We start from the raw sequence: 18,156 nt of genomic DNA, 5'->3' as shown, positions 1-18,156 counted from the left end.
AAAATTCTTTTCGAAACATTGTTTCAAATTCTGTCCAAGTGGCAGGGCGAGTTGTCAGACTCATCCACCACTTGTACGCTTTGCCGGTTAAAGAGAGGCTAGCCTCTACGGGCTGTATACGGCTAGGTTGCTGTTCGCAGCGCGTGCAAATCTGACCACTTTGCTAGAAACATATTGACTGAGTCCTTGTTTCTCTCCTTTTCCTCGCCACCAAAACTAGGCGGCTTTAAGTCTTTTAACAACGACGAAGCTGTCGCTACGGACGGCCCCGCAGGCGCATCGGCCTGTACTCATGCAACCACTGGCGAGGCTACGCTCACCCGTGCCGTAGGAGCTCGGCTACCACGAGGAGTCGGAGTATTAGTCGAGGCGGCTGTCAATGCATCTAACCGTGTGGAGATGCTTTGTAGCATCGTGACTAAATCAGCTTGGACTTTACCCATAGTGTTCAATTTGGCATTAAGATATTTAAACAGTCCACTAGAGATCTCCGTCTCTGTCAGGACATCAGCAGGGTCCAATAGGTCATAGTCATCGTCGTCATAATCCAAGAGGTTCTCCTCGGTCCCCTCGGCGACGTCAGTGTTCATGTCCTCTGGCTCATCGGCCAGAAAGGGGTCATTAGCCAATGCGACCGCTGCGGGCTCGCTGGGTCTTAAGACGGGGTCAATAGATGAGGAGGGCGCTGGCAGATCACGAGTGATCGATAAGCGCGCTCCGAACCGAACAACGGTCGGGCGTGTACGGCCTGACAATTTGGTCGGGGTCAAACCCGCGACCGAGGACAAGAGACTGGAAAAACCTAGAGAAGTAGAAGGCGGTGGGGACACACTACGCCTAGCAGACATTTTTAATTCTTGCAAAAAATAATTCGAGAACTCGGAAATTACAAAAAAAAACGCTAATAAAAATGAGCAATGGTGGTGGAGAGAGAATAATAGTCACCCCCCTTTACGGTCGCCTGTCGATTTGTTGCGTTGCGAGCCTCTACAAGGACGCTTCCGGGATGCTCCGATCCACGAGAAAATATGCCTGCAACTCATAATAAAAATTAATCTCTGGAAACACTTATCCCTTGCCGGGATTATTTCTTGCGGGGATGATTTTCTTCCCCAGCCGAGAAAGAGTGTTTCCTTGAATTTTTCATTTTTAATTCTTTCTAAATTGGATAATGAAATATATATATATATATATATATATATATATATAAAGAAATGGTTTTTTCTTTTATTTTTTCTTTTCCTTTTTTTTTTGGATTGTCTCTGGCCGCCGCTGGTGGGCGTCTGTCGTCGCCGGCTGCTGTGATTTGGTGGCCGCCACCCCTGGCTGGCCACCGTTTTGGTCGGCGCCGCCGCCTGGCTGGCCGCCCATGGCTGGCCGCCTGGGCCTGGCTGGCCTGGGTGCTTGGGCTGGCCGCCTAAGCCACTGCGTGGAGGAGCTGCAGCCACCCAAGCTCGCTCACCTTTACACGTCCCCACTTCAACGGGTACGTCTCTTCGCTCACGCAAGTCGGCGCTATAGCAGGGCTCTGTGCTGGTTATTCTCCACGCAGAGTTGTCAGTTTCAGCTACTAGGCGGCATTGGCCTTTCCTTGCTTTGAAACGCCATAGCCACGGCGCATCGAGAACAGACAAAAATAGCTTGAGAGGTGCGAGTTGAGAATGTTCGCCCCCCCCTTCATTAACATATACGTGGGACTGGCCGGCTGGTTTTCACCGCCCCACCCCCACACACACAGGTTTCGTGGGGTTGGTCTGCGCCCCCCCCACCTCGACACACAGGCGTTTTTTTTTGAAAACCTTCAACGCAGAGTTTTTCAAAGCGATTCAACGCAGAAAAAAAATGAAAAACAAACAAATTTTGCTTACCTCGATGCTGTGTGTGACGGGGAGAGAGAATGAGAGAGAGAGAGAAAGAGTTCTTCCCTTCAAAAGTCTTGGCCCTCCTCCCTCCACACATTCCCTTGTGGAGATAAGGGTGAGGAGATTGTGGATGAAAATCACCGAGTGGGCTCCGGTCCCCCGTTCGCACGCGGACTCTCACGATCCCTTCGAACCATGCTCTGATACCAGTGTTAGATATCCGTAACGCCGCTACGGGCGTTACCACGAGAGGGGACGGCCTCTGGCTCACCACCCAGCCATAGAGGAAGAATGAGGATTGCCCCTCATCCCCCAGGCTATATAGTGTGTGGCCTGCCGTCCACACTAGCCTGGCCGCCCATGACTCCGCATGGGCGTCCTCTCCCACTGAACCCCGGATATGGCCATCCGGTCTGCCGCCGTCGGTCACACAGGCATTACAGCCTACGTGACAATTCCCCTTGGAGAGCGACTCTCCAAATTTTTCCTTCTTCAAAGGTCTACTCGGTGTAATGAAAGAAGCATCTAAGCACGAATCGTCTCCCTTAGATCTCAAACTTTCTTTCATGTTATCATCAAAATCAATGGAAGCTAGATAACTCTCAACAAATGTCTCTCTCTTTTGCATACACGAGTAATGATGACTGAGTGTTTTCTCCTTTAATTTGTTTAGGTAGAGTGAATTATCATTTGTTGGATCAGCTTCTCCTTGTGTGAACATCGAGAATAATAAGATCTTATCTTGTGAATGTACTCTCATAAGGTTTTAGATGAACACCAAGAGTAATATATCTTATCTTGTGAATGTACTCTTATAAGGTTTTAGATGAACCGAATGATAAGTTGAGAAAAATCCATTTATCTCCAACCTTTTAAAAATCCACCTAACACAGAGGGAATAGACTCATATGCACACTTGTAAATTGGTTCAAGGGTAATAAACAATCATCTAGCTATTCCATCTAGGGTTAGACCAAAAGAGTGGAAGGGGAGTTGTTCTCAAAAGAGTTATAATTCCTATAAGTCTTGATGAGCGGCTATTTCTTGGTGCACTGGCCATATGTGGTATATTTTGTGATGCCAAGTGCCTGAGGTAGCTAAGAGGATCATGAGATTTACTTTCAGAGGAGTGGGATCCCTCACAAAGTGTGGATGGTGCTGGCTACAATCCAAGACAAATCATGGATTGTGGTATGTCTTAGACTAGTGTGTTGATTCTTGTGGCATGTAAATCATTGTTGGATTTGATACTAGGGATGTTAAGAGGATACATTTTCTAGTGAAGGATGAGGTCTCAGTCTAAAGTCAGTAGAAGGTGGTCTAAAAAGTGTATTATGGGTCTATGAATTGAAGTGATAGAAAGGGTGAGGTTGTGAGGAGACGATTTTCTTTCAAGAGCTCAGTTAACCTATGCTCAAGAAGGGGATTTCTTTTTCTTCCTACGTGTTTACCTCTATCTGCCTATGTGCGTAATAGAGATTTCTGAACTCATTAATGAAGAATTTATCTCCCTCTTTATCTGTAAACCTTCTTACAATGGGGTTTTCAAGCTGATTATCCTATGCTCCCTCTAGCTCAACAATTTGATATCTCACATGGTTCCCATCAGTGTAAAATTTGATACCTCACATGGTTCCCATCGCGTTCCCATAAATGTACATAAAAGTCTCAATCTCACTAGATCAAGGAATTTCCAAAGGATCCTTGCCAATCATTCGATATTGGGTTTGTACTTTGGATTGGATCTTTCCAGGACTGCTTGGACCACATTCACATTAGCCAACCTCATTGAAGTAGCACGAGACAATCTTACTTGACCTTGATCTAAGAGCTATGCTAGTATTAACGACATGCCATATGCAGCAAACAAAGGGGCACCTGATGGTGTGAACTGAAATCCATTACTTTAGCAGACAAAGGAGCACTTGATGGTGTGAACTAAAATCCATTACTAACTAGTTCTAGAGTCTCTACGATTAGGTATTAGTATTGAATAACTCCCCCCTCACTTGGGAAGTCTCTAGGGATTCTATGCATCAACATCTCTTGTAGTCTAATCCTACTACTAGCAATTCGGGTGTTTGATAATATCTCACTATTACAATGTACTCAATTAATCAAATTTTCCACATTGGAACCACTCGTCCAAACCTAAGGAGCATTGCCTTTCAGTCAAGTCTTGGTAGCTTAAACCACTCAAACAGAATCTCTAGTCATTAGTCTCATACTATTTCCAAAATTTTTGGTGTACCCCTAAAGTATTGATGTCACATGATCCAAAATTTTTGGTCTCTTTTGGTAAATTTGTAATTTTTTTTAGTCTTGAATTCTCTATGTTTTTGTTATTTGGGGGTTTCATAAAAATTTTGGGAATTTTTTATTTTTAAAATGTTTTTGGTCTTTTCTAAGTTTTTGTATGTCTATGTATGTTTAAGAGTTTCTTGATCAAGATCAAACAATCTATTGAAAATTTTGTATTTTCAAGCTCCTTATAAGAAATGCTCCTAGTTGGATCGTACGATTTGACTTTGTAGTGATCCAACTATCAGTGAGATGATTCGATTGAAAGCGATCTGAGTATCAGATGATTTGTGTTTGAAGAGACTCTACTTTCGGGTGATCCACCAACTATCAGGCAATCCCATTTACTTTTAGATGATTCCACTATTAGACGATCCAAATTTTGAGTCCGATCACGTTCCCGATTGCTCTTATTCTTGGAGTTTGACTTCACAGCCAAACTCTGTAAGAAAAGGAATGTAACACATTCTAGTTGGCCATATGCAACGAATCCCTAATGGTGGCCCACATTAGAATCGATGAGTTATTAGACAACAACATCACTTGCAACATCAAGAAAATGACACCAAACTTTCATTGATCCACGTACATAAGTTATGGGCATTGTTCAATGTAACACTTTATTAAGCGAATGAATAAATGAACCTTAACTTACATATGGATACATAGGGTCCAACCGAATCATTCTTTCTCATTTAAAAAAAACTATGTGTGCAAGCCTTAATAAAGGTGTACTAACCTTAATTATATTTGGTACTCATAAGGACCACAAGCCTATTAAGCAAGATAAGGATCCAAGGATGAATTATATGCTTGTTTTGTGAAGAGCCTCAAGCCTATTAGGTGAGATAAAGATCACATTATGTAAGATAAGGATACAAGGATGAATTATATGCTTGTTTTATCCTCAAGCCTGTTAGGTGAGATACGGATCATATCATGTAATATAAGGATGAATTATATGCTTATTTTGTGAAGGATTTATCCACCACTGACAAGGATTGGAGGATGACTTGAACACCGTGTTTGGGTCTCATAGTGATGGTGATTTGAGGTGCATGACGATAATTGGGGGAGAGATGGAAACGAAAGCGTTGGAGGATTACAGAGAGGATGACCTTAGCCTCCATGATGGCAAAGCTTTGGCCAATACAAATGCGGGGTCCCATACCAAAAGGCATGAAGGAATAGGGATGCTTGCATGATTTTGAAATGCCATTTTCAAACCTCTCTGGTCGAAACTCGTCTGCATTTTCACCCCAAACCCCTTTATCTCTATGTATGTAAGCGGATGCAATGGTTATCCCTGTTCCAGGAGGCAGCCAGCGATCACCCACCTTCACATTCTCAGCATTTTGCAATGTCTCACGACGGCCATATTGTGGCACAGGGGGATATAACCTTAGTGTTTCATTCAATATCATCCCCACCTGCATGTGCAAAAGCAAAAATCATCAGAAATCACAATATAATAAATGCAAAGTAGTACTCAAAATGTGGCAAGGGGATGTATAAATGTGCATTATTCATCATAATTATTTAACTATGGATACTTGGGTTACTTAACTTAAGTTTGATTTATAAGGTAGATTATGGTTTTAGACTAACTTGTAAAAGATAATGATCACCTACATGAACTAGCATGATTACGATTTTGGTTCGCACTGAGAGAGAGAGAGATCAAGGTTGGCTTTTTACCAATGAGATCACTAATTTAGGTGGCCTCTTTGACAAGCCGACATGACTTTAACTTAGCTTTAGAAGAAAGAGAAGGTGGGGTTTAGACTAACTTCATACCTAGAAGAATTACTAGTGGACTAAGATTACCAATGTAATTTTAAAAATAGAAAAAAAAAGCAAGCTTGATTAAAAAGAAATTTGAAAAGTTTAATAGGTTCTAGTTGTAGACTCGTAATAATAAGAGCAAACATAGTGAAATTACTTGCAAGAAAATGATTTTTTGATCAGAGTAAAAATTTATTAATGATTTCCCCCCCTCCTCATAAACAAGATTTTAAAAAGAATCTAAAAAACAAACAATAAGAATATTAATTGGGAGTCGGGACCTTACAATTTTGAGCTTGTTTAGGTGCTCCGCCTTAGGTTCACCTTTGTCTCCACAAACTTCCAAAACTTCTTGTCTCGCTTTATCTTGCCACTCTTGGTTAAGTGATAACAAAACCATGGTCCACGCAAGCAAGTTTGAAGTGGTCTCATGGCCTGCAAGGAAAAAGGTTTTGCATTCATCTATCACTTGTTGTGTGGTGAGGCGAGCTGGCTTGCCATTGAGCTTGACCTCTTGCTCCTCTTCTGCAGCTAACATCAAGCCCAACAAATCAGTCCCATAAGTAGAATGACGTTCTGATTTTGCATTGGCTACAATCTTTCTCCTCGATTCTATGATCTCATGAAGTTCTTTGTTGTTTCTTTTCTCCATCTCCTTTATCTCACAATTTACACTGGTGGGAAGGAACCTGCATCATCCCCATTAAATAGAAACATCCTATTAGAAATGTTCCATTAATAGTGATGATTGTATCAGTAAAGTTTTAAAAAAAATAGCTAAGAAGGCATCGAGCACTCAGCTATCAAAGAGTCAACAACAACAGTAAGTGTAAACAATGTGTGCCACATATTTAGTAGTTCAATGTCTAAATATGTAAATAACAACTACATTAGCTGCTGCTAGAAGCAATGGACCGTATAAGCACTTAGATAAATAATACGAATGAATATAGAATATGTATTCTCGAAGAGCAACAAGTTATCCACGAATTGGTAATTTCAACTTTTAGTTTAGCTTTATCCATAAAGATGCTTTGAGTGCTAGCATCTAAAAGACTTACTGATAGAATGGGATAACACTATTTTGGACGGTGAGGTTGCTGAGGAGACCGAGGAGGCGCTCTTGTCTCTCAAACATAGCTTTGCCTTTCAGGTAGCTTGACCCAAATGAGCTACGGGCCAGAATGTCAGCTGTCGTATTCTTGATATCATGTGCCACCTCTAGCTCTGCCACATGTCCAGGTTGTTTGCTAAGCTGGCTCTCCCATGCTTCCACCATCTCCAATGAGCTAGTCACCATGTCAGCCACCATCTCCTACCACCACAGGATAAAAATAGAAAGGATCAAACTAATTAGACACTATTGCAATACAAGTTAGAACTGAATTATAATAAATTTGAAAAAATAGCGCATTCATAAATAGTTCATAATTTAAAATTAGAGGATTATCTCAATCAAAAGCACATGTGTTAGATTGCCATGTTCATTCAAAATGCAAATACCTGTACAAAAAATGAACCTCAATGTTTTATTTTTCCTTTCATGCACATTATTTTCCTTTTATGTGTGTGTGTGTGTGTGTGAGAGAGAGAGAGAGAGAGAGAGAGAGAGAGAGTGTGAGTGTGAGTGACAGAGTCAGTGTGGCACTAGCTTTAAAACCTGTGTACAATTGAAATTTTTTATTAGTTTATAACTAGAACTTAGAGTACATTATGTTTGATTCGATGCCTACTAAGGAGTAACTTCAAGATGTAGATAAAACTAACCTCAATTAAGATTAGGCTCAATTTCAAGCTTAGCTTAAGTACAAACCTTGAGCTTCTCGGAGAAGAATGCGGGACGAAGGATGTTGCGTTGCTGGTGCCAGTCTTCACCATTGGCCAAGAGAAGCCCTTTGCCTAGCAACCGATTGAAGCCTTCCGTGAGAAAGTAGGGCTTCTGCAATTGCTTCGCATCGGAAGACAAGACGCTTTTCGCATCGTCTGCGTTGCTAATCAAGAAGGTGGGCTGATTACCCCACCAATAAACCAGGCGGCGGGAACCTGCAGCACAAACAAGCCCAACGATTGGTTTCAAAAACAAAACCAAAAAAGAAAAAAAAACACACACACACACACACATCGACAAGTAATTAAGAGCTGATCCGATTATTCTGAAATTTGATCAAGATCTTGCGATATGATTAGAGATTTTGAATTATAAGAATTAAGCTACCTGCAAGGTAAATCAGGGATTAATCTAGAGATGCATGAGCTGTTATAATACCTGCGTGCTTGGAGAGGAGATTGTTGTAGAAGGGTAGGATACGTGGTAGAAGGAGATGGTGATCAGCGGGGGAAGGAATGTCGGAAAGTTGAGCCTGGGCTTCCAAACGCTTGAGCTCAGGGAGATCTCCGGCTATGGGGCGATAAGGCAACACGGTGAAGCCTTGCTGCAGCAAAGCCCTCGTAAGCGAAGCCGGTCTCAAGTAATAGACGTGGAGAAGGTAAATAAACAGAGAGAAGATAGCGATGGCGGCTAGCGTACTAGAATAGAGGACTAGAAGAGAGTGAGCTCTTCCTAATTGGGCGCCTCCATGATAGCCAGCAACGTCGAAGGGTAAGAGCTGCTCCATTACAACAGCTGGCTGCATCCTAGCTAGCTTGGACTGATTAATTCTAATTAGTAGTAGCAGGACGCCAACTGTGGAGCAGCAAGCTGTAGCCAATTACGTCCAAAGCTAGCAGGTCGAGGAGACAGTAGCTTAACACGAGTTGACGGTGGCCGTGTGAAGGTTTAAGACAACTAATTAAGGCTGTGGTGGTGGTGCTATTATATAACACACTGCCGATTTGAAGTGTTTATATACAAGCAAGAAGCAAGAAGGAGAAGAGATCCACGTCGACGACGAAGCTTCGTTCGCAGCTTCCCGCAAGCTTTGTGTCCCGCAAATATAAATGGGCCTCGAAGAACTTTCGACAAGTCTGACACCTTTAAGTCAAAGTATTTACACGTGTAAGATAAAGAGTTGCCAAGGACTTTGCTAGAAAGGCCAAACGAAATAGTTATTAACGTTTTCTTTAAAGAAAAATATACTGATTTACGTACCAACTGCCTTAGGCTCAAGCTTCAAATTCCATATTACAAAGAGGTTATTCAGATTTTAGATTGGATTTGTACTATACCTGCTGCTTGCTGCAACCGGCTATATACATAAGCTTGTCTTTTGAACTTTATTAAAATTACAAACTTCTACCAAGAATTCCTATCCAGGTTACGAAGAAGGCTCACAAATTATCAATGCTAAAAGGAGCCATCAACAGACTACTTCGTGCTAATTCTCTAGCCCAATATTATCATTGGGCACGATCTATAGATCGTGGCCAAACTAGAAGTTTTAGTGTCACACATGGCATTATGGCATGGCTTCTTTTTGCTTCACTTATATGATTGTGTCACCCAAAAAAAAAAAAAACCCAATGGCATGGCTTTACTTATGCCTCCACCACTCGAGCTTCTACTCGATCGTGTCCTTATGATCGAGTAGAAGACTTTGTTGTGGGGAAAAATGAGAAGCTTTCTTTGTTGTTTGATACTGAGCGAATGGTTGATGTTCCTCCCCGAAAGAAATGCAGAAGGCTTGATAGTATTGTGCCCTAGGGCTAATTAGCACAGTGAGCAACTATCTACGTCATGGTGGATCAAAGGAGTCCATCGTGTGTGTGTGTGGAAAGAGATAGAAGAGAGAGATAATGATTGCACGCATAATGATGAACTCAATTGATGTTAATGTTCATAGGTACAATTGATGTTAATGATGAACTCAATTGATTGCTATCGGCATGCCTAGGTAGCTTTCAATGGAAGCTACCTAGGTATGCCTACATGCCACGATAGCTCCTAGTGCATGCCGGTAGTTACCGGAGCTCCTGGTGCATGCCGGTACCTATTGGCATGCATTGGAAGCTACTAGCATGCCTATATAGCACCCGACATGCATTGGAAGCTCCCTTGTGCATGCCGGTAGTTATTCGTATGCATGGGAGCTCCCAGTGCATGCCGGTGTGGCTGTCAGCATGCTTAGGTAAAATCTAGCATGCATTGAAGCTCCTGTGGCATGCCGATAGCTAGAGCATGCCTAGGTAGTGCCTAGCATATATTGGAAGATACTAACATGCCTAGCTAGAACCCAACATGCATTCGATGCTTTCGGTGCATGCCAGTAGTTACTCGCATACCTAGGTAGCACCCGGCATACATTGGGAGCTCCAGTGCTGCACGTTGGTAGCTACTGGCATATCTAGGTAGCATGGAGCATTCATTGGAAGCTATCGATATGCCTAGGTAGCAACCAGCACATACATTGGGTGCTCTGGGTGCATGTTGGTAGCTACCAGCATACTTAGGTAGCACCCGACATCCACTCCATGCTCAGTAGCTATGAGCATACCTAGGTAGCACACCTGGCATGCATTGGGTGCTCCCGATGCATGCCAAAAGCTACTTAGCTAGCACCGAGCATGCACCGGGAGATACCGTTGCATGTTGGTAGCTACCGGCATGCACCGAGAGCACCGGACGCGTAATGGGAGCTCACGGTGCATTCCGGTAGCTACCGCCATGCCTAGGTAGCACTCGACTAATACATAAGCCTTCTCTATAAGGCTCATGCATAGGCCTTATGCATACTATACATAAGGTTTATGCATAGCATGCATAGCCTACACACGAGGCTATGCATAAAGCTATTCATTCCTAGCCTGCATAAAACTGTGCATAAGCATCATGCATAAACCTTATATATAAGCCGTTGCATACATGAGCCTTATTAACCTTTTCTTTAAAGAAAAATATACTGATTTACGTACCAACTGCCTTAGGCTCAAGCTTCAAATTCCATATTACAAAGAGGTTATTCAATTTTTAGATTGGATTTGTACTATACCTGCTCTGCTGCTGCTTGCTGAAACCGGCTATATACATAACCTTGTCTTTTGAACTTTATTAAAATTACAAACTTCTACCAAGAATTCCTATCCAGGTTACGAAGAAGGCTCACAAATTATCAATGCTAAAAGGAGCCATCAACAGACTACTTCGTGCTAATTCTCTAGCCCAATATTATCATTGGGCACGATCTATAGATCGTGGCCAAACTAGAAGTTTTAGTGTCACACATGGCATTATGGCATGGCTTCTTTTTGCTTCACTTATATGATTGTGTCACCCAAAAAAAAAAAAACCCAATGGCATGGCTTTACTTATGCCTCCACCACTCGAGCTTCTACTCGATCGTGTCCTTATGATCGAGTAGAAGACTTTGTTGTGGGGAAAAATGAGAAGCTTTCTTTGTTGTTTGATACTGAGCGAATGGTTGATGTTCCTCCCCGAAAGAAATGCAGAAGGCTTGATAGTATTGTGCCCTAGGGCTAATTAGCACAGTGAGCAACTATCTACGTCATGGTGGATCAAAGGAGTCCATCGTGTGTGTGTGTGGAAAGAGATAGAAGAGAGAGATAATGATTGCACGCATAATGATGAACTCAATTGATGTTAATGTTCATAAGTACAATTGATGTTAATGATGAACTCAATTGATTGCTATCGGCATGCCTAGGTATCTTTCAATGGAAGCTACCTAGGTATGCCTACTTGCCACGATAGGTCCTAGTGCATGCCGGTAGTTACCGGAGCTCCTGGTGCATGCCGGTAGTTATCGGAGCTCCTGGTGCATGCCGGTACCTATTGGCATGCATTGGAAGCTAGTAGCATGCCTATATAGCACCCGACATGCATTGGAAGCTCCCTTGTGCATGCCGGTAGTTATTCGTATGCATGGGAGCTCCCAGTGCATGCCGGTGTGCAGCATGCTTAGGTAAAATCTGGCATGCATTGAAGCTCCTGTGCATGCCGATAGCTAGAGCATGCCTAGGTAGTGCCTAGCATATATTGGAAGATACTAACATTGAATTCTCTATGTTTTTGTTATTTGGGGGTTTCATAAAAATTTTGGGAATTTTTTATTTTTAAAATGTTTTTGGTCTTTTCTAAGTTTTTGTATGTCTATGTATGTTTAAGAGTTTCTTGATCAAGATCAAATAATCTATTGAAAATTTTGTATTTTCAAGCTCCTTATAAGAAATGCTCCTAGTTGGATCGTACGATTCGACTTTGTAGTGATCCAACTATCAATGAGATGATTCAATTGAAAGCGATCTGAGTATCAAATGATTTGTGTTTGAAAAGACTCTACTTTCGGGTGATCCACCAACTATCAGGCAATCCCATTTACTTTTAGATGATTCCACTATTAGACGATCCAACTTTTGAGTCCGATCACGTTCCCGATTGCTCTTATTCTTGGAGTTTGACTTCACAGCCAAACTCTGAAAGAAAAGGAATGTAACACATTCTAGTTGGCCATATGCAACGAATCCCTAATGGTGGCCCACATTAGAATCGATGAGTTATTAGACAACAACATCACTTGCAACATCAAGAAAATGACACCAAACTTTCATTGATCCACGTACATAAGTTATGGGCATTGTTCAATGTAACACTTTATTATGCGAATGAATAAATGAACCTTAACTTATATATGGATACATAGGGTCCAACCCAACTATTAAAAAAAAACTATGTGTGCAAGCCTTAAAGGTGTACTAACCTTAATTATATTTGGTACTCATAAGGACCACACGCCTATTAAGCAAGATAAGGATCCAAGGATGAATTATATGCTTGTTTTGTGAAGAGCCTCAAGCCTATTAGGTGAGATAAGGATCACATTATGTAAGATAAGGATACAAGGATGAATTATATGCTTGTTTTATCCTCAAGCCTGTTAGGTGAGATACGGATCATATCATGTAATATAAGGATGAATTATATGCTTATTTTGTGAAGGATTTATCCACCACTGACAAGGATTGGAGGATGACTTGAACACCATGTTTGGGTCTCATAGTGATGGTGATTTGAGGTGCATGACGATAATTGGGGGAGAGATGGAAACGAAGGCGTTGGAGGATTACAGAGAGGATGACCTTAGCCTCCATGATGGCAAAGCTTTGGCCAATACAAATGCGGGGTCCCATACCAAAAGGCATGAAGGAATAGGGATGCTTGCATGATTTTGAAATGCCATTTTCAAACCTCTCTGGTCGAAACTCGTCTGCATTTTCACCCCAAACCCCTTTATCTCTCTGTATGTAAGCGGATGCAATGGTTATCCCTGTTCCAGGAGGCAGCCATCGATCACCCACCTTCACATTCTCAGCATTTCGCAATGTCTCACGACGGCCATATTGTGGCACAGGGGGATATAACCTTAGTGTTTCATTCAATATCATCCCCACCTGCATGTGCAAAAGCAAAGATCATCAGAAATCACAATATAATAAATGCAAAGTAGTACTCAAAATGTGGCAAGGGGATGTATAAATGTGCATTATTCATCATAATTATTTAACTATGGATACTTGGGTTACTTAACTTAAGTTTGATTTATAAGGTAGATTATGGTTTTAGACTAACTTGTAAAAGACAATGATCACCTACATGAACTAGCATGATTACGATTTTGGTTCGCACTGAGAGAGAGAGATATCAAGGTTGGCTTTTTACCAATGAGATCACTAATTTAGGTGGCCTCTTTGACAAGCCGACATGACTTTAACTTAGCTTTAGAAGAAAGAGAAGGTGGGGTTTAGACTAACTTCATACCTAGAAGAATTACTAGTGGACTAAGATTACCAATGTAATTTTAAAAATAGAAAAAAAAAGCAAGCTTGATTAAAAAGAAATTTGAAAAGTTTAATAGGTTCTAGTTGTAGGCTCGTAATATAATAAGAGCAAACATAGTGAAATTACTTGCAAGAAAATGATTTTTTGATCAGAGTAAAAATTTATTAATGATTTCCCCCCCCTCATCATAAACAAGATTTTAAAAAGAATCTAAAAAACAAACAATAAGAATATTAATTGGGAGTCGGGACCTTACAATTTTGAGCTTGTTTAGGTGCTCCGCCTTAGGTTCACCTTTGTCTCCACAAACTTCCAATCTCGCTTTATCTTGCCACTCTTGGTTAAGTGATAACAAAACCATGGTCCACGCAAGCAAGTTTGAAGTGGTCTCATGGCCTGCAAGGAAAAAGGTTTTGCATTCATCTATCACTTGTTGTGTGGTGAGACGAGCTGGCTTGCCATTGAGCTTGACCTCTTGCTCCTCTTCTGCAGCTAACATCAAGCCCAACAAATCAGTCCCATAAGTAGAATGACGTTCTGATTTTGCATTGGCTACAATCTTTCTCCTCGATTCTATGATCTCATGAAGTTCTTTGTTGTTTCTTTTCTCCATCTCCTTTATCTCACGATTTACACTGGTGGGAAGGAACCTGCATCATCCCCATTAAATAGAAACATCCTATTAGAAATGTTCCATTAATAGTGATGATTGTATCAGTAAAGTTTTAAAAAAGGAGCACTCAGCTATCAAAGAGTCAACAACAACAGTAAGTGTAAACAATGTGTGCCACATATTTAGTAGTTCAATGTCTAAATATGTAAATAACAACTACATTAGCTGCTGCTAGAAGCAATGGACCGTATAAGCACTTAGATAAATAATACGAATGAATATAGAATATGTATTCTCGAAGAGCAACACGTTATCCACGAATTGGTAATTTCAACTTTTAATTTAGCTTTATCCATAAAGATGCTTTGAGTGCTAGCATCTAAAAGACTTACTGATAGAATGGGATAACACTATTTTGGACGGTGAGGTTGCTGAGGAGACCGAGGAGGCGCTCTTGTCTCTCAAACACAGCTTTGCCTTTCAGGTAGCTTGACCCAAATGAGCTACGGGCCAGAATGTCAGCTGTCGTATTCTTGATATCATGTGCCACCTCTAGCTCTGCCACATGTCCAGGTTGTTTGCTAAGCTGGCTCTCCCATGCTTCCACCATCTCCAATGAGCTAGTCACCATGTCAGCCACCATCTCCTACCACCACATGATAAAAATAGAAAGGATCAAACTAATTAGACACTATTGCAATACAAGTTAGAACTGAATTATAATAAATTTGAAAAAATAGCGCATTCATAAATAGTTCATAATTTAAAATTAGAGGATTATCTCAATCAAAAGCACATGTGTTAGATTGCCATGTTCATTCAAAATGCAAATACCTGTACAAAAAATGAACCTCAATGTTTTATTTTTCCTTTCATGCACATTATTTTCCTTTTATGTGTGTGTGTGTGTGAGAGAGAGAGAGAGAGAGAGAGAGAGTGAGTGTGTGAGTGACAGAGTCGGTGTGGCACTAGCTTTAAAACGTGTGTACAATTGAAATTTTTTATTAGTTTATAACTAGAACTTAGAGTACATTATGTTTGATTCGATGCCTACTAAGGAGTAACTTCAAGATGTAGATAAAACTAACCTCAATTAAGATTAGGCTCAATTTCAAGCTTAGCTTAAGTACAAACCTTGAGCTTCTCGGAGAAGAATGCGGGACGAAGGATGTTGCGTTGCTGGTGCCAGTCTTCACCATTGGCCAAGAGAAGCCCTTTGCCTAGCAACCGATTGAAGCCTTCCGTGACAAAGTAGGGCTTCTGCAATTGCTTCGCATCGGAAGACAAGACGCTTTTCGCATCGTCTGCGTTGCTAATCAAGAAGGTGGGCTGATTACCCCACCAATAAACCAGGCGGCGGGAACCTGCAGCACAAACAAGCGCAACGATTTGTTTCAAAAACAAAACCAAAAAAGAAAAAAAAACACACACACACACACACATCGACAAGTAATTAAGAGCTGATCCGATTATTCTGAAATTTGATCAAGATCTTGCGATATGATTAGAGATTTTGAATTATCAGAATTAAGCTACCTGCAAGGTAAATCAGGGATTAATCTAGAGATGCATGAGCTGTTATAATACCTGCGTGCTTGGAGAGGAGATTGTTGTAGAAGGGTAGGATACGGGGTAGAAGGAGATGGTGATCAGCGGGGGAAGGAATGTCGGAGAGTTGAGCCTGGGCTTCCAAACGCTTGAGCTCAGGGAGATCTCCGGCTATGGGGCGATAAGGCAACACGGTGAAGCCTTGCTGCAGCAAAGCCCTCGTAAGCGAAGCCGGTCTCAAGTAATAGACGTGGAGAAGGTAAATAAACAGAGAGAAGATAGCGATGGCGGCTAGCGTACTAGAATAGAGGACTAGAAGAGAGTGAGCTCTTCCTAATTGGGCGCCTCCATGATAGCCAGCAACGTCGAAGGGTAAGAGCTGCTCCATTACAACAGCTGGCTGCATCCTAGCTAGCTTGGACTGATTAATTCTAATTAGTAGTAGCAGGACGCCAACTGTGGAGCAGCAAGCTGTAGCCAATTACGTCCAAAGCTAGCAGGTCGAGGAGACAGTAGCTTAACACGAGTTGACGGTGGCCGTGTGAAGGTTTAAGACAACTAATTAAGGCTGTGGTGGTGGTGCTATTATATAACACACTGCCGATTTGAAGTGTTTATATACAAGCAAGAAGCAAGAAGGAGAAGAGATCCACGTCGACGACGAAGCTTCGTTCGCAGCTTCCCGCAAGCTTTGTGTCCCGCAAATATAAATGGGCCTCGAAGAACTTTCGACAAGTCTGACACCTTTAAGTCAAAGTATTTACACGTGTAAGATAAAGAGTTGCCAAGGACTTTGCTAGAAAGGCCAAACGAAATAGTTATTAACGTTTTCTTTAAAGAAAAATATACTGATTTACGTACCAACTGCCTTAGGCTCAAGCTTCAAATTCCATATTACAAAGAGGTTATTCAGATTTTAGATTGGATTTGTACTATACCTGCTGCTTGCTGCAACCGGCTATATACATAAGCTTGTCTTTTGAACTTTATTAAAATTACAAACTTCTACCAAGAATTCCTATCCATGTTACAAAGAAGGCTCACAAATTATCAATGCTAAGGAGCCATCAAACAACAGACTACTTCGTGCTAATTCTCTAGCCCAATATTATCATTGGGCACGATCTATAGATCGTGGCCAAACTAGAAGTTTTAGTGTCACACATGGCATTATGGCATGGCTTCTTTTTGCTTCACTTATATGATTGTGTCACCCCCCCAAAAAAAAAACCCAATGGCATGGCTTTACTTATGCCTCCACCACTCGAGCTTCTACTCGATCGTGTCCTTATGATCGAGTAGAAGACTTTGTTGTGGGGAAAATTGAGAAGCTTTCTTTGTTGTTCTGATACTGAGCGAATGGTTGATGTTCCTCCCCGAAAGAAATGCAGAAGGCTTGATAGTATTGTGCCCTAGGGCTAATTAGCACAGTGAGCAACTATCTACGTCATGGTGGATCAAAGGAGTCCATCGTGTGTGTGTGTGGAAAGAGATAGAAGAGAGAGATAATGATTGCACGCATAATGATGAACTCAATTGATGTTAATGTTCATAAGTACAATTGATGTTAATGATGAACTCAATTGATTGCTATCGGCATGCCTACATGCCACGATAGCTCCTAGTGCATGCCGGTAGTTACCGGAGCTCCTGGTGCATGCCGGTACCTGTTGGCATGCATTGGAAGCTACTAGCATGCCTATATAGCACCCGACATGCATTGGAAGCTCCCTTGTGCATGCCGGTAGTTATTCGTATGCATGGGAGCTCCCAGTGCATGCCAGTGTGGCTGTCAGCATGCTTAGGTAAAATCTGGCATGCATTGAAGCTCCTGTGGCATGCCGATAGCTAGAGCATGCCTAGGTAGTGCCTAGCATATATTGGAAGATACTAACATGCCTAGCTAGAACCCAACATGCATTCGATGCTTTCGGTGCATGCCAGTAGTTACCCGCATACCTAGGTAGCACCCGGCATACATTGGGAGCTCCAGTGCTGCACGTTGGTAGCTACTGGCATATCTAGGTAGCATGGAGCATTCATTGGAAGCTATCGATATGCCTAGGTAGCAACCAGCACATACATTGGGTGCTCTGGGTGCATGTTGGTAGCTACTAGCATACTTAGGTAGCACCCGACATCCACTCCATGCTCCCAGTGCGGTAGCTATGAGCATACCTAGGTAGCACACCTGGCATGCATTGGGTGCTCCCGATGCATGCCAGAAGCTACTTAGCTAGCAATGAGCATGCACCGGGAGATACCGTTGCATGTTGGTAGCTACCGGCATGCACCGAGAGCACCGGACGCGTAAAGGG

At 41.9% G+C, this 18,156-nt stretch overlaps 2 protein-coding genes across 2 annotated transcripts; both read right to left on the bottom strand.

Moving 5' to 3' along the window:
• Nucleotides 1-4,892: 4,892 nt before the first annotated feature.
• On the bottom strand, nucleotides 4,893-8,749 carry LOC147640183 (cytochrome P450 709B1-like). The gene is made up of 5 exons (XM_086823341.1): nucleotides 8,215-8,749; nucleotides 7,762-7,991; nucleotides 7,010-7,263; nucleotides 6,235-6,637; nucleotides 4,893-5,593 (listed from the first exon to the last, which is right to left on the bottom strand). Exons 1-5 carry the CDS (start codon nucleotides 8,579-8,581, stop codon nucleotides 5,129-5,131), a joined length of 1,719 nt encoding a protein of 572 aa, XP_086679467.1. The 5' UTR covers nucleotides 8,582-8,749; the 3' UTR covers nucleotides 4,893-5,128.
• Nucleotides 8,750-12,415: 3,666 nt separating this feature from the next.
• On the bottom strand, nucleotides 12,416-16,412 carry LOC147640182 (cytochrome P450 709B1-like). The gene is made up of 5 exons (XM_086823331.1): nucleotides 15,878-16,412; nucleotides 15,425-15,654; nucleotides 14,683-14,936; nucleotides 13,934-14,327; nucleotides 12,416-13,289 (listed from the first exon to the last, which is right to left on the bottom strand). The coding sequence occupies exons 1-5, from the start codon at nucleotides 16,242-16,244 to the stop codon at nucleotides 12,825-12,827; spliced, it is 1,710 nt and encodes a 569-aa protein (XP_086679457.1). The 5' UTR covers nucleotides 16,245-16,412; the 3' UTR covers nucleotides 12,416-12,824.
• Between the last annotated feature and the right edge of the window lie 1,744 nt (nucleotides 16,413-18,156).

The sequence above is a fragment of the Cibotium barometz genome, chromosome 3, assembly GCF_041138505.1.
Source record: "Cibotium barometz isolate CiBa-2024 chromosome 3, ASM4113850v1, whole genome shotgun sequence".
In the NCBI taxonomy this organism is placed as follows: domain Eukaryota; kingdom Viridiplantae; phylum Streptophyta; class Polypodiopsida; order Cyatheales; family Cibotiaceae; genus Cibotium; species Cibotium barometz.
This window is presented reverse-complemented; position numbering and strand designations above follow the sequence as displayed.